Source organism: Bombus impatiens, unplaced genomic scaffold (genome assembly GCF_000188095.3).
Source record: "Bombus impatiens unplaced genomic scaffold, BIMP_2.2 scf_0633, whole genome shotgun sequence".
Classification (NCBI taxonomy): Eukaryota; Metazoa; Arthropoda; class Insecta; order Hymenoptera; family Apidae; genus Bombus; species Bombus impatiens.
The window spans coordinates 305,846-321,664 of NT_177052.1; the positions used below are offsets into that span (position 1 = coordinate 305,846).

The 15,819-nt window shown below is 39.7% G+C and overlaps 2 protein-coding genes across 4 annotated transcripts in view; both read right to left on the reverse strand.

The window, feature by feature from the left end:
* The window catches only part of LOC100748420 (protein slit), a 592,701-nt gene that overhangs the window by 111,717 nt on the left and 465,165 nt on the right, over window positions 1-15,819 (reverse strand). The gene's annotated exons all lie outside the window — the stretch shown is intronic.
* LOC105681164 (uncharacterized protein K02A2.6-like) lies at window positions 6,533-7,524 on the reverse strand. The gene has a single exon (XM_012389071.3). The coding sequence runs from the start codon at window positions 7,053-7,055 to the stop codon at window positions 6,597-6,599; it is 459 nt and encodes a 152-aa protein (XP_012244494.1). The 5' UTR covers window positions 7,056-7,524; the 3' UTR covers window positions 6,533-6,596.

The following is a 15,819-nucleotide window of genomic DNA, read 5'->3' on the forward strand; positions in this document are numbered from 1 at the left end:
TTTTATCCCACGTTTGGGACTCTGTTCTACGTCGTTGCTATTCGTAATGCCAAATATCCATACCCTCGTTCATAAGTACCTACATATACTTATTAATAAACTGTGGATTCTTACGTATTTATGGAAAATCTAGATGCGGAAATAACTTCATATTTTTATCACAAAGATTTAAGACTAAGACCTTCATGGAAATTCTCAGATTTGTTTCAAATTTTTCCAATATAATTATGCCCAATCATATTTCACTACAGTGCTAATGAAATTCCAAAAACGTCTTACATAACATATACCATATACAGGGTGGTTAGTAACTGATGGTACAAGTAGAAAGGGGGGGGGGTAATTCTACGCGAAAAAAGAAGTCGAAAATATAGAATAAAAATTTTTCGTTTGATCCTTTGTTTTCGAGAAAATCGACTTTGAATTTTCGCTCGGTACGCGTGCGGTACGTTATAACGGATCTCACTATAGATCATTGTTGATCGTTGATCGATGGAAAAATTAAAAAAAAAAATTTTTTTTAATTTTTTTATTCTATATTTTCGACTTCTTTTTTCGCGTAGAATCACCCCCCCCCCATCACCTCCTTTCCGCTTGTACCACCAGTTACCAACCACTGTATACTTAAAAGTTTTCTATGGCAACAGTTAGGATACTTTCGTGAATCGCTGTAAATGGTCACGCGATCATAACCCAGACTTCCTAATGTTCAATCTGCGAAAATTAGTAGGCGTAAATCTGTACGAAATTTGGGCAACCGACAGACACGTAATATCGAGGATTCCCGAAGGACAGTGTTACAGCGATTGGCAATTACTTAATGGCGCTCTCGAAGGCAGAAATACGGGCGGCCATCAGCAGTTACGAAACGTCGTCGTGTCATCGTAGGATCGCTATCGTTAACATGGCAGCAAGATTTGGCCAGCGGCGCACACTGGCCTGGTTACAATATAAATTTCGGTGCTAACGAGCTACCTCGTAAACGACGGAACCCTTGAACCAACATACTGCATCGTATACGCCTGCTATCTAATAAACATACATAGGGCTAATACACACAATAATATGTACTGCACGACATGACGGTATAACCCTGTACCCCATGGCATGGCGTCTGTGTACACCGATACAGGAGCTGGCTTCAACGATGAGCTTGGTTCGTTGTGTAACGAGCATCGTGCCTGGAGAGGCTTCAAGAGAGGAAGAGGAAGGGAAGAGCAATTTCGGAAGTCATTCCCAGCAAATAACTGCGTCCGCAAAGGAGCTGGCGAGGCTGCTTTTATTCGACCGAAATCTCTGTGCTGCGGGGATGGTCCCAAGATTTCTTGCCGATACTCGGGATCCTTCTATAGTCTGTTAATGTTTGTCAGCGTGATTTTCACGATTGCATAGGATCGTCGACCATTCTGTTAGGAAAATTCTTTTAATAGATATGGCAAGAGGAAGAATGGTTGCAAAATAATTGAAGATTACGGCGGAAGAACACGGCAAATCGTATTTCCTATCTTTTACAACCAGTAAACGTACATTTAAATTTATAATCAGTCTTACGTTATCAAAATTATTTTTTTATGTGGTGTTTGAAGCGAAATATGATCATAATATTGTATATCGTAATTATTGAAAGATATTAAGATGTTAACAAATGTCTATAAATATTCGAACACTAAGCGAGATACTATACGTACAGAAGATTAAACGGAAAAGGAGCATTTCCTAAGAAATTCTTATTGGAAGATGCTTCTGCGGTTACGTTAAAAAATGCAAGGATTAACGAGATATATATGAATATTTATACACAAATAGTTTTAGACCGTGGACATTAAGCGTTATAAATAGTTTGTACATTATTCTGACAATTTCTGAAATTGACAGTTACATCCAGACTACAGATTTTTATTTGTTTATAGGAAATTCGAGGATGTAAATATATACGTAACATACAAAATTATATAGAATATCCGAGGTATAACTCTAGTCATACCAGACTATAGACTGTAAATAAAATCGCTTCAAAGTATTTCGAAAGTTACACAAACCAGGCAACAACAGCAAAAAGAGAACATTAAAATCACCCAAACCATAGACTTAAAGCAATTTTTCCTCCTCAACCAACATCTCCAACAAGCACAATGTGACAAAGTTTGTTGAAAGTACTCGAAACTGTCTTCGAAGTGTGCCGGAAGTAGGCGTGATTCAAGTTTCACGGCCGGAAAGACGGGTAATAGGGGCGGATCTTCGAAGTTTCGCGGACGAAAAGCGGAAACGCGTACTTGCTCGTTTGTGGCGCGTTCAAGTGGCTCACCTGAAGAAAAGTATGCACAAAAGAGCATCGTCGAGCGGATTTTTCTCCTCTCTTGGCGTGCTCGACCAGCGCAAAAATGGTTACAAGCCATCGATGCGAGCTCGTGGTTAATTTCGTACCCGAATAATGATCGTGCTGCTTCGTTTATTACCAGCTGCTAACACGAGCTTCCGTTTGCTGGCAATTTCGTTGAGCAAACAGTTCCGTTTTGTTGCGCAAAGTGCCTTTCGTATACTCGTTTCCTTGTTGTATCTTGCGTTAGGTCGGTTCAAGTTTCGTTTTTTCTACCTTTTTGTAGCTTTTGTCAGAACATTATTCGGTTATGGGTTTCTTCGTGGAATAAGGCAGAATAATTGCAGTCTGTTGTTGAAACGGTTTCGTTTTGTTACCGGAAACACGATTCAGGGGTTGCATTGTATCGCTCAGCGAGGTTGATTAAAATTGTACTTTTTATTTTGGCGAATATTTCTATCAAATTTCAGCCAGGTTTAATAGGTTCTTTTTAGCGGAGTGAAATTATGGCTATTGTTTCTTTTCGAGCATGTGTATACAATATGATCTCTTTGGGAATTCGTCGAATGAAATAATAATACTTTCGTTTCTAAATACGCAGGCGATATTATTAGATGCTTAGTTCTCAAAGTCTTGTAACATTTTCTTATTAAAGCTGGCAGAATTCTAATTTTTTCCTTAATGTGTAATATATTTTATGAGAAATTAAGAAAATTCTCTTTGATGGAATATTCGAAATAAATGCTTCATTTCTCTTAAAACTTTGTAATGAATTTATATATTATTCTTACATTTAGTACAAATCTATTTTCATAGAATTTTTCGTGTAAACTTTTCTATATATAATCTAAAGTATCATTTCTCATATTTATTAACCTAATTGAATTAAAACGCATTGAATTTCTTTGAAATGGTAACTCAGTCAAAATTTCACAGCCTTCATAATAATCTTGTTGCACTGTTTTTTAAGAATTTGCCGAATTGTGTCGAGATTTTGTTGATGAAACAGAATAGCCTTACAGGCTACGTATGTATTTTTATCAGAACATATGTCGGTTTCCTTTTGGGAGCTGGTATAACAGTTTCCTTCGTTACCAAATTTTTTATGCCTTTGTATTATTCAACCACCTTGGGGCACGTTTTCCGTGCCACGTGGTTTGCATTGTTATGTTCCATACAGCGGATTTCATTGCTTCATAAACATTTTACAACGTGCGCCTCATTATTGTTATAGCTTCCTCCATGTTCATATTTCACTCTATATCAAACATTTTTGCATCTCCGTGTGCTCTGTTTCGTCGCGCATTTTGTTTCTCGCGTGTCGCTTGCTTCATATAATTATAGAATTCTTCAATGTATTTCGTTCTTTCGCAAAAACCTTTCGCGCTACCCGTATACAATTCCCACCGACTTCGCATTTTATTTTGTCCCCGTTGCTTTTATTATTTCCTGTCACCGCGTGACATTATTGTTACGTTTCATTTACTCAAAGCCTGCAACACGTTTTATACAGTGTGTTCTCCAAGGTGTATATTCATATAACAGCGTATGCTATAAAATGAGATATACATAATATAATATACTATATTCGGTATATAATGGAAATGTAAATTTAATTATACATTTAATATGAAATACATTATTATTTCATATTAAATAATAATATTGTATTATAATAATAATCGTATTATGTACTTTATTTACATAATTTATCGTTTGAGAGTAACACGATCAAAAATATACCAATTTCCTTTCTCAGTACTTAAAAGAATGTAAGAATCTGCTAAAAACGATAGCTTAAAGACTTATTACTCATTAAATATACAATATAAATAGGGAGTAATAAAGTATATTATATTATCCATCTTTTAAAGAGAAAATCTGGTCTGATCCAATACTACATACTACATATTGCGGGATATCCTATGTAATATTTTATGTTATCGCGGATTTCTGTGGAATCAGCGTTCCTCTAAATTTTACACGTCCAGTATCAAAAGTCACAAAAAGAGAAAAAAATTTGTCAGAGGGAATCGATTTGAATCGTTGCAACAACTTTGCCCACCTTTACGTGTACAACTGCAAAAAAAAAAGCTGGCACTGTAGCAGGATTTAAGCGGAGCGTGAATTCCCTTTACAATCTGGAAACTCTGCTTCCACGTTTAACCTTTCCATGTTCTTTGAGTTATCCCCAATTCAATGTAATTTAACTTTCGATGACAAAATTTCTCTAATTTTAGAAAAAATACTCTTTTTTGGATATTTTTGGATTTGGAAAAAAATTTTTTATTGGATTTCATACTAAATATACAAATACTTATTTCTTAATAAAAAGATAAATTACTAAACAGCTACTTTTATTACTTGTGTAAATCATTAACAGAATTGTAACAAGGAGACACAGATTTAACACAGATATACTTATTATTCCATGAAGAAAGTGGCAAAAAGTTCCATGGAAAGAATTATTTACGCTTAACATCATTGTTCTATTACTAGAATTGTAGCACTAAAAAAATAATAAACAGTGTAATACAATAGAAAAATGTAAGTAATACATTTTTAATTATTTTGAAATTAAATATCTGTAGAGGACTTGTAGAGGATTGTAATATAGAATAACAAGAACTTGCTGTTGTAACCCATCAAATATATTTAAAAGAATTAAATAAATTAAAAAATATAAATACTGTCGAGAGACGCTCGTACAAGCGTATTTGCTAAGACAGTGTATAATTGCTCGCTGATAACTCGTAGATATTGATCGATACTTCGTAGATACTCGGTATATACTGATTCGCTCGCGATCGCGTCTGTTTATTTATACAGGTCGGGGAATAGCCGGAAAATTCAAATTCGTCTTTGTTCAACGGTTACACGTAGCAGCGACATTGTTTTGCCCGGAGTTTATTTATTATTACATTACGTGTATCTTAACGATCTTGATACTCCGAGGCAAAACAACAACATGATTTGAATTGTCCTCTACTTATTTGCCGCTACATATCGAACAAAGAATTATAATTATCCTGAAAAATATAATCCGAACATTCGGTAATATCCGTGTTGACATTGTTTCACGAATAATTCCAATTTCTACCGATGGAATCACACACCAAATTTTAGCAGGCTAAGACGATTCGACAACTGCCCGATAAGCTGTGTAATTTTATGTACATACACTTCCATTAAACACATACTACGTGACGGTCGATTATTTTTAACGAACAGTCCAATAGAATAACCCGGCGAATGAGATTTGCTTCTTCGTAATCGTCGCATGATTGCTTCTTTCAAATATTTTCCTTGCGGAAGAAAAAGAAGGCATTACCGGTTTTAACGTTCGCCAGTTGGAAATTGACCGGTTGAAAATTGGGTATTAAGAGCATGTAATGTCACGTGGCTAACACGAGCAGCTCGCGTGGAATTTCTTATTAAAGCGTACCGCGAAGACCTAGAAATTTCCATCAGCTACACCGCCGTAGGAAATTAGCGGCAAAACGAGCCCTTTTGCACGGAGGAAGTTCGAGCTAACGAGCTCGAAGTGTATATGCCCGGGGAAAATGACGTTGTAAAAGTGGCCTGCATGATCTAAGACGTTCCAAGACGATGAAGCGAAGTTCGCGACACGGCCATGCCCTTGTACGGCCGGGTAAAAAGTTTTAACGAACTGAAACGAGTAACCTGACGAATTTGCAGCAAAGCTATGCGGCGCGCTGCCAAGAAGTTTTATTTACACTGTTTTTTCCTTAGCCGTCGTTATTTTGAAAGTTACCGATACATCCTGTGTCCGACAATTTACGACTCTTAACCGAAACCTGCCTGAAACCAATCGGGAAACTCTTCGTCCAGACCGCGCAACGTACCTATTCCTGGTGTTTTCTTCCGTCGTTCGGCTATTGTTATTTGCACTGCTTTCGTCGCGAGCATTTGTTTATTCTACTGGAATCAACATGCTACGAGTTTCGGTGGTTTTTTTCTTCTAAGTAAGGTACTACAAGGTACTAACTTCTAACACTTCTAAGGTACTACAAAAGCAAGCTTCAACCGGTCTACGCAAACCGTTATGTCGTAATTGTTTACTTTAATTACGTATGCCTTTTCGCCTCTTTTTGTCGTATGACGGCTGTAAATCGCCTCATGGCGCAAGAATACGTACGGCGATGATTCTAATTTTTTGAAGACGAAGATTTTTCTTTTCGCCATGACACGTAACCGAGTATGGTCTGACTTCCTCCATCCGTTATTTTAGCCGGTTCGCGTATTCCGAATTGGCCCGTTAACTTGTTGATAGAAAGAATTCCGCCGGCAAGCGTATGCCGGTGCCGTAAACCATTTCGGCTGCCGTTGCGTCAAGGCCCTCCTTTATCGCGGTTCTAATGCCTAACAGAACGATCGGTAGAATTTCGACCCAGTTGCTCGAGTCGTGACACTTGATCGCCGTTTTGAGTTGTCTTTGTAGGCGCTCTACCATCCCATTAGACGCGGGATGATAGGCCGTCTTGCGCAAGTGCTTGATCCCGAGCAATTGGCATAATTCCTCAAATACACGCGATTCGAATTGATGTCCTTGATCGGTCGTGATTGTTAAGGGTACTCCAAAATGAGATATCCATGTAGAAAGGAGGGCCAAAGCAATGGTTGGCGCTTCCATGTCGGCAATGGGAACGGCTTCGGGCCAAGACGAAAAACGATCGATAAACGTTACACAATATCGATAACCTTGTGAGTATTCCATGACGATAATGTCTAAGTATATGTGTTCGAATCGGCCTGCTAACGCGTTGAACGTTCCGACGTGTGAGGATACATGCTTGGTGACTTTGCAACGTTGACACGGTATGCATTGTCGCGTCCACGTTTGACAATCTTTATTAATGGACGGCCAGACGAAACGCGTCGTCGCCAGTTTTTGCGTAGCACGTATCCTCGGGAAAGTTCATGTAACGATTGGAATACGTTGCGTCGTAACGGTTCCGGTACGAACGGTCGCAAGGTTTCGGTCGAAATATCGCAATATATACTGACATTTTGATTGGGAAATAGCAGCTTTTTGAGTTGCAGCGCACCAGAGCCAGAGTTAATAATTTCGCGTAGCTCGTTATCATTCTCTTGTGCTGCAGATAACGTTTGATAATCTACAGATTTCCCGATCGCTTCGATCCGGAATAGAGTGTCGTCTACGTTGTTCTCTATCTCTTTAATGTACCGATGACGAACACTTGTCAAGATTTTGGTTAAACGCGTATATTGGGGGTTTATGACCCGTATAGATCGCGAAATCTCTTCCTTCGACGGCGTGTCTGAATCGTTTCACCGCGGTGTACATCGCGAGTAATTCTCGGTCGTACACGCTGTACTTTTGTTGCGTGGGGGATAGCGATTTCGTCATAAAACCTAAGGGCTGCCAAGTATCGTTGACGCTCTGTTGAAGTACCGCACCTATGGCGTAATCGGATGCGTCGACAGCGAGGCTAACGGGTGCGCCGGGAATCGGATGCGCTAACATTGTCGCATCAGCTAAGGCGCTTTTCGACTCGCGGAAGCTCTTTTCAGTTTGTTCGGACCAATCAATGGACGCGTTGCATTTCTTTGTGCCTTTCAACAAGTCGTTGAATGGTTGAAGAATCTTCGCAGCCCCCGGTATGAAACGGCGGTACAAGTTGATCATACCGAGGTACCTTCGTAGGTCTTTAACAGTCGCGGGTAACGGTACTTTAACTATAGCGTCAACGCGTTCGGCTAATGGTTTTATCCCCTCGGCGGTTACGGTGTAACCGAGGAATTTTATTTCGCTCACGCCGAATTCACGTTTCACGAGATTTATTACGAGCCCGTACTCGTCAAGGCGTTTAAACAAAATCCGCAAGTGTTCGCGGTGTCGTTCTTCGTTTTCGGATGCAATCAAAAAATTGTCTATGTACATGTAGACGAAATCAAGGCCTTTCGTGATTTCGTCCACGAATCTCTGACACGTTTGGGTGGCGTTTCGAAGCCCGAACATCATGTTGGTCGCTTCGAAAAGACCAAAAGGCGTCGTGATCGCAGTCTTTTCTACGTCCTCCGGCGCGATCGGAATTTGATGGTAAGCGCAAACGAGATCGATTCTAGAAAAGATACGCTTACCATACAGATTCTGCGCGAAGTCCTCTATGTGTGGCGGTGTGTATCTATCCGGAATGGTGCGAGCATTCAATGCCCGATAATCGCCACAAGGTCGAATCCCTCTGTCCTTCTTTGGAACGATGTGTAACGGTGATGCCCATGGGCTTCTCGATGGCTGCATCACGCCTTGCTCTATCATGACTTCGAATTCCATCTTCGCCAGTTTGAGTCAGTCGGGGCGAGGCGGCATGGTTTGGCGTGGACCNNNNCGGCGGTCCGGGCGTCGTCTTGATATGGTGCTGCACACCATGCCGTAGAGAACTTCTCCGGAAAACGAGCGGTCTCGTTAAATTTGGAAATTCCGCCAGTAGTCTGTGGTACGGTGATTCTCCGTCGATGGTTTTGATTGATACTACGTCGGCTGTGGCGGCGAATCCCTTTGTCGACAGTTGTGTAGTCGTGTCAAGGAGCCGTTTATTTCGTGGGTCTACGAGCAACCCATAATGGCTCAGGAAATCGACACCGATGATGGGCGTTTGCACATCGGCAACTACAAAACGCCACTTGAAGGCTCGACGTAGTGATAGGTTGAGGGACACGGTGATGGTGCCATACGTCGGAATCCGCGTTCCGTTGATCGCGAACAGTCGCTTTTGTTCGCCGGTTCACGTATCTTGTTGCGCACATGTGTCGGCACCGGTGTCCATTAAGAATGAAATTTTCGTGCTTCTGTCCGTGACGAAGATACGGCGAGTTCCCAAGCCGTCGTCGTTTGCCGCGTTTACAGACGGCTGATCCCGTTTCTGATTCCAGGTGCATGGGAAGCGGCACTTCTTCGCGCCGTCCTAGAACGTCGCGTGATAATAACAGAGGCCGGGCTGTTGCGATTTTTGAGACGGCGTTCTATCGCCCATTTCTTCGTTCTCAAACTCCCAGTATAGTCCTGAACCGTTTGAGTCTGCAAATTCTGTACGAAGTTGGCTGTCGGTACTCGTCATCTTGAACTCTTTTATATTCTCGGTGTTTAAAATCTTGATAGCATTCTCACAATTACCTCTTTCGCTTAGATCACGTCAGGGTCACCAATGTAGAGCACTTGTAATATAGAATAACGAAAACTTGCAGTTACAACCCGTTAAATGTATTTAAAAGAATACATTAATAAATATAAATACTGTTGAGAGACGTTCGTACAAACGTATTCGCTAAGACAGTGTATAATTGCTCGCTGATAACTCGTAGATATCGATCGACACTTCGTAGATACTCGGTATGTACTGATTCGCTCGCGATCGCGTCTGTTTATTTATACTGGTCGGGGAAGAGCCAGAAAATTCAAATTCGTCTTTGTTCAACGGTTGCACGTAGCAGCGACATTGTTTTGCCCGGAGTTTATTTATTATTACATTACGTGTATCTTAACGATCTTGATACTCCGAGGCAAAACAACAACATGATTTGAATTGTCCTCTACTTATTTGCCGCTACATATCGAACAAAGAATTATAATTATCCTGAAAAATATAATCCGAACATTCGGTAATATCCGTGTTGACATTGTTTCACGAATAATTCCAATTTCTACCGATGGAATCACACACCAAATTTTAGCAGGCTAAGACGATTCGACAACTGCCCGATAAGCTGTGTAATTTTATGTACATACACTTCCATTAAACACATACTACGTGACGGTCGATTATTTTTAACGAACAGTCCAATAGAATAACCCGGCGAATGAGATTTGCTTCTTCGTAATCGTCGCATGATTGCTTCTTTCAAATATTTTCCTTGCGGAAGAAAAAGAAGGCATTACCGGTTTTAACGTTCGCCAGTTGGAAATTGACCGGTTGAAAATTGGGTATTAAGAGCATGTAATGTCACGTGGCTAACACGAGCAGCTCGCGTGGAATTTCTTATTAAAGCGTACCGCGAAGACCTAGAAATTTCCATCAGCTACACCGCCGTAGGAAATTAGCGGCAAAACGAGCCCTTTTGCACGGAGGAAGTTCGAGCTAACGAGCTCGAAGTGTATATGCCCGGGGAAAATGACGTTGTAAAAGTGGCCTGCATGATCTAAGACGTTCCAAGACGATGAAGCGAAGTTCGCGACACGGCCATGCCCTTGTACGGCCGGGTAAAAAGTTTTAACGAACTGAAACGAGTAACCTGACGAATTTGCAGCAAAGCTATGCGGCGCGCTGCCAAGAAGTTTCTTGAAAGAACGTGTGTTCGGGGAAAGTACACGATGATATTGAACGAGTATCGTGTTGCGGGAATTTTTTAATGAGATGTGACAGGTTGATTCTCTGCAAGGTGTTCTGCAAGATACATTTTGGTGTATTTCAAATTTTACAAAATATCCTTTTGTTTCAGAATCAGAGATTTTGTAGAGTTGTTCATTGCACATTCGTTTACTTTCCAATTATGAATTACAAATTAGGCAGGAGAGATGGTAATTTCATAGTGACTCGATTTTTATAATCGTGCGAAGATATTATCCAATAATAATACAAAACTTAATACACATAATCAATTAGTATATAAATGTTACAATAAATATAATAATTTTCGTAGCCACTGTATGTTCAAGTTATTGTACAAATTACGTCAGAATAAGGATCAAAGCAAGCAACCAATTGGTTCGTGTCTACCTAACAGTTGCATCGCAGCTACAGTCGAACTTTTGATCGGTGCACTTTCATCAAGAAGGAAGATCGTAATTTCCCGTGGCCTCGGGGAACACGTTGGCGAAGGGGTATGGTGCTTGTTGAAACGTCACGCGGATACGGGGCTCGCGTTCACGTCGACCGTACTTACGGCGACTTATGTAAGGGTGCACGTAAGTGCAGCAAATTGCTCGTAAAACGTGCCCCGGGTGTTAATTTAGCCCGCTAGCGTCAAAGTAAATACGGAATTACTTTCGAGCCGTAAGTAACACGGGTCTGGACGTGCGTGTCACCTCTTTCTCCGTCCTCTCGTCTCCACGTCGCGAAGGATCACGTTGAAGCGTGGTTCCAGTGCTTCTTTAAATCTGACCAGGTGCAATTCGAATGCCAAAGCGTCGTTCACAGAACGTGAACCGGGTTCACGTGGCTTTTTTTCGCCGCAATTACCGCATGTCAGCCACTTTGCATGCGAAGTTCGCTACTTTGAACGACCAGAATGGCTACTCGTGGGTAAAGGAACGTTTTCGAGTTGAAAATGTGTGGGTCGAGGACATGTCGCGGTAAGCAGACGCGACAGGGGAGTAGGCTGGATCGGCTACTTTGGAAGCAGTGAAATTCAGCTTTTCTATAGCTTTTGCAGTTTTCAGGTTGGAAATTAATCACAGATGTTGATGGCTATCTAGTAGAAATAAGAGACGGTATATTCGATTCGTGATAAGAATTTGAATAGGTTAATCTTGCTGCGTTCTTTCAGTCATTTTCAATTGAATCATATTTTTTTTAATTCTTTCTTTTCCTCGAAAATTATAAAACAGTAAGAACGCTAGAGAGAGAGAGACGTCGCAAATTAATGGGATTAAGCTGTAAAGATAGAAATCGTCATCGAAGTTGAAACGTGTGGCGTGTTCGGCTCGCTTTTACTACGATTGCTGCACGTGAGATGTTTTGTATTCGATAACCCAACTCCCAAGCAAAGTAGATGCACGGCAGCTGAGTGTGGTAAATAAAAATGAAATTTTTAACGCGAATTTTGACTACTATGCATCAGCTGTACCTAATCTGTTTAATTAAACTTAACTATTCTGTCCTATATAATCTAGCAATATATGTTTAAGATTTGTCTCCGCGAAAATGTCACGTAGTAGTTTTATTTAAAGTAGATCTTATAAAACTTTCATGTACCGGAATGTGCTGGAAAGCAGCTATCAGAATTTACACTATCCCAAAACAGAGTCACGGAAACTTCATAAATTCTCAGCAAATAAAAGAAGCAAGGTCTTAAATCTTGCACCATATCGAGTATTCCATTCTCAAACAAGGCCCATCGCCACTGCCTGAATATTTACAATCGAAAACAGCGTTCAACAACTTCAGCGTCTCACAATAAACCGATATTTATGAGACACCCTTTAGATAGTGATGGACTTAAGCATCTCGCAAATGAAAATTATTTTTCCGATTTTGATATTATTTGCTGACTAAAACAGAGTAACATGATTACTATAAATAGAAACAAGAAAAATGATCTCCTATGTAGAAAATATGTTACCTCTTAAAAATAAGTGAAAAATTCAAGAGGTTTTGTATAAAACCAACAGAATAACTAATATTATCACAATCAACGTTTTTGAAACCTATTCAAAAATAGATAGCTAGGACATGTACGTATATAATCTCCACAATTTTTCTAAATTTGTTATAAAAATTTAATAATATAGTAATGCGTATTAATGATTCTCACGATTCGTTAAAATATTGAAGCATTTTTGTATAAACAGAGTCGTTCTGACGTTTGAAAACAGCTTGTGGAGATCAAATACATATTTCACAAGTAGGATGAAACGAACTTTGGGTATTCGATTGTATTTCTAGGTTTGATCTATTGTATAAATATACACATTGGATTTGAACCCATCGCTACCAGTAGGTAAAAGACAAACGACTAGTGATACTAGTATAACTGTACAGAAAACGGTGCAACGCGATATTCGAGGAATCCATAAATTCGTCGCTGGCTTACGTAACGTTTAATGGTGACAGGCGAAGAAATTGATAATCGACAATCTCCGCGAGAAAGCGTTTACCATCTTGCAGACGTTGAAAACCAACTGGTCCCAGTTACGACGCTTTCTTTCTCTCTTTCTGTCTTTGCTGTTAAAGGAGAAAAAGATAGCGCGAGAAGAAGCATTGGCACGGTTTTTACCCGAATAAAATGATTCCGTGAAAGACGTTGCAATTAAAATACCAACGAAACCACGGTCGGTACACGGTTCGTCTGTGTGTGCGAGCGAGTGTATGTATGTGTTATTCAACGTTTTTAGCGTGGCTTAATATTCACCGCGATTAAAACGCGGGGGCATCAGCGATACCGCGTAATTGGAAAACGTGACGTTCGGTAAATACATCGCGTGAATTTTCATCGAACCAAACCATGGACAAAAAGTAACCGGGAAATTAATTAAAGCTAGCTGCGATGGCGGCGCGAGATAGCTTTTAGGTAGAGAGAGAAAAAGAGAAATCGCCGTTTTAAATGGCTAATGACTCGAAATCCTGGACCTACTTTCTCTCATCTCGAATTCCTTTTTAGGGTCTAGCGATGCGCTTTCCGAAGGATTTCCTGCGGATTTTTCCTGTGCTTTTCTTACCAGTTTTGGGATTACTTGGGGTTTACTATCGTTTTCATTTCAGCAATTTAGACTTTTTTAAAGAAGGAATTTATTCAAAGGAAAATTAATTTTTTCTGTTGATTTTTAGCGTGCTGCATTTGTGTCAATTTTAAGATTGTTTGGTACTGTTATCGTTTTAGTTCAAGAAATTTGAAAAAATATTTTTGAGTAGTTCAAACCTCTTCAGGGACAAATTGTTAATATCATCAATTTCTTATGATTTCTCTCACATATACTTTATTTTTTAATTGTATTTAACAATGATATACTTATATGTACATAGATCAACAGAATGAATTCAATTTCTCTCAAACGTTAAAAAATCTATAAGGACAGCGGTCAAAGTCTTCCCAGACCATTCGTCACTCAAGACATACGTAAAATCAAAGCTTTGACGCGAACAGTAATGGAAGAAACACGAATCGATGATATAGGCGAGGGTATATAGTCGCCATATAATCCTTCATCGAGAGAGCTATTCGGTCGCGTAGTATAAGTCCTGTGGTCCGGACATAAACGTATCGCCAGCTACGCGTACGGACGATAGCTTCATAAAGCGGAATGGTCGTCTCCTCGTAATTCCACGGTTGCTAATTATCGTTGCCAAGCAGCCGTTCCGCCGAATATTATCGCGATTCCCGCAGCCGTTTACGACGCTGCGCCATGAAATTTAAAGCCGGTCGAACGTTTAAGGCAGCCGCGCCTTCACGATGAATTTGCAATTTCACCGAATAAACGACCGCGTTCGATGACCGCGCTAATTAAAGCAATGTCACTGTTCTTTAATCGAATCGTTTTCGCATTGATACTCGTTTCCGGTAGTACTTTTAACGAGATTTTGTCGTTGATTATTATCAAGCTGGCGATATTTATGCAAATTTATATCATTATAAATCCATCGTTTAAATATGACGAGATTCTGTTTGGAATATTTTTTTTTGTGTCTCTGTATGGAATAAATAATATATAATATATATATAATAAATTAGGTCAAATATTTGATATGATATTTCAGTGAAGATAAGCATTTTGCTTTGCAATTTGCCAAATTCGATCATCAACAATTTTTAAACGATCTGTACTTGAAAACAGCCTCGTCATTGATGACGCGATAAATAGTGAGATGTATTATTATTTAATAACAATTGACAGCTCGGTAATCGCGGTTTTTCATGAGGAGAGAAGTTTAGTCAACTCCTGTTGATATTCTTAGCCGCAATTATCATACTACAATAACGTGTGTATATTACTTTGTTTTTAGAAATTATTTTGTTACTTATTTCGTTAATTCCTATATAATACCTCTTCCCAGACTCAAATAACTCTACGTTGCTATATCACGTACATGTTTGTATATTTTTGCATAATTACATTTCTGCAAATATTTGACCTGTATTAAGATACACAGTTACTGAGATATTATTGAGGGTGGTGTTTAATGGTGTAGTTGCATATGATGGACCTAAAATAAACACATAATTTATGGGATTCTGGTCCTAGTTTAGAGGAGGTGAATTAATAGTTTAGAGAATAAACTGAATGCTGTAATTGATGGTTGGAGCTGAATCTATTTGAATACACTAAATAAAATACCAAGTAGCTTAGAAAAGAAACATAACAAATAGTTCGCAACGATTACTACAAAATTAAACCAAAAACCATATGTAGTTTTCATTCCACCGTGGACCACCCAAGGATCGTTCCACGTTCAAGGAAAATCCAAATTAGAACAAGGCAACTAAAACCAACTCAGCAACTCGCCAAGCCACAAGCCTCTCGAATCGATTAAGCCTCTTTATCCCCGATCTCGGTGGCTGGTTCGACCAACGCGCATTCTTTCGGTGTCTGGTTTTTCCTGTTCGCCGCTCGCTAAAATCGCTATCCATCACCGAATCAATTAGCAACTTCTCAATTACATGGAGAGTTCGCTTTTTTTTTCTCTCGTAGATGGCGGGGGGCAGGAAAGGCTCTTTAGCCTGGAAATCGCTCGACGTTCATGTCCAGGGAACCGATCGATGATCAAACGATGAGTTGGCCCGCGCCGGTTCGAATTTACGAGCGA

Excerpts from the sequence above, each read along its gene's own strand:
- LOC105681164 (XM_012389071.3), bottom strand. The coding sequence starts at position 7,055 with ATGGAATACTCACAAGGTTATCGATATTGTGTAACGTTTATCGATCGT.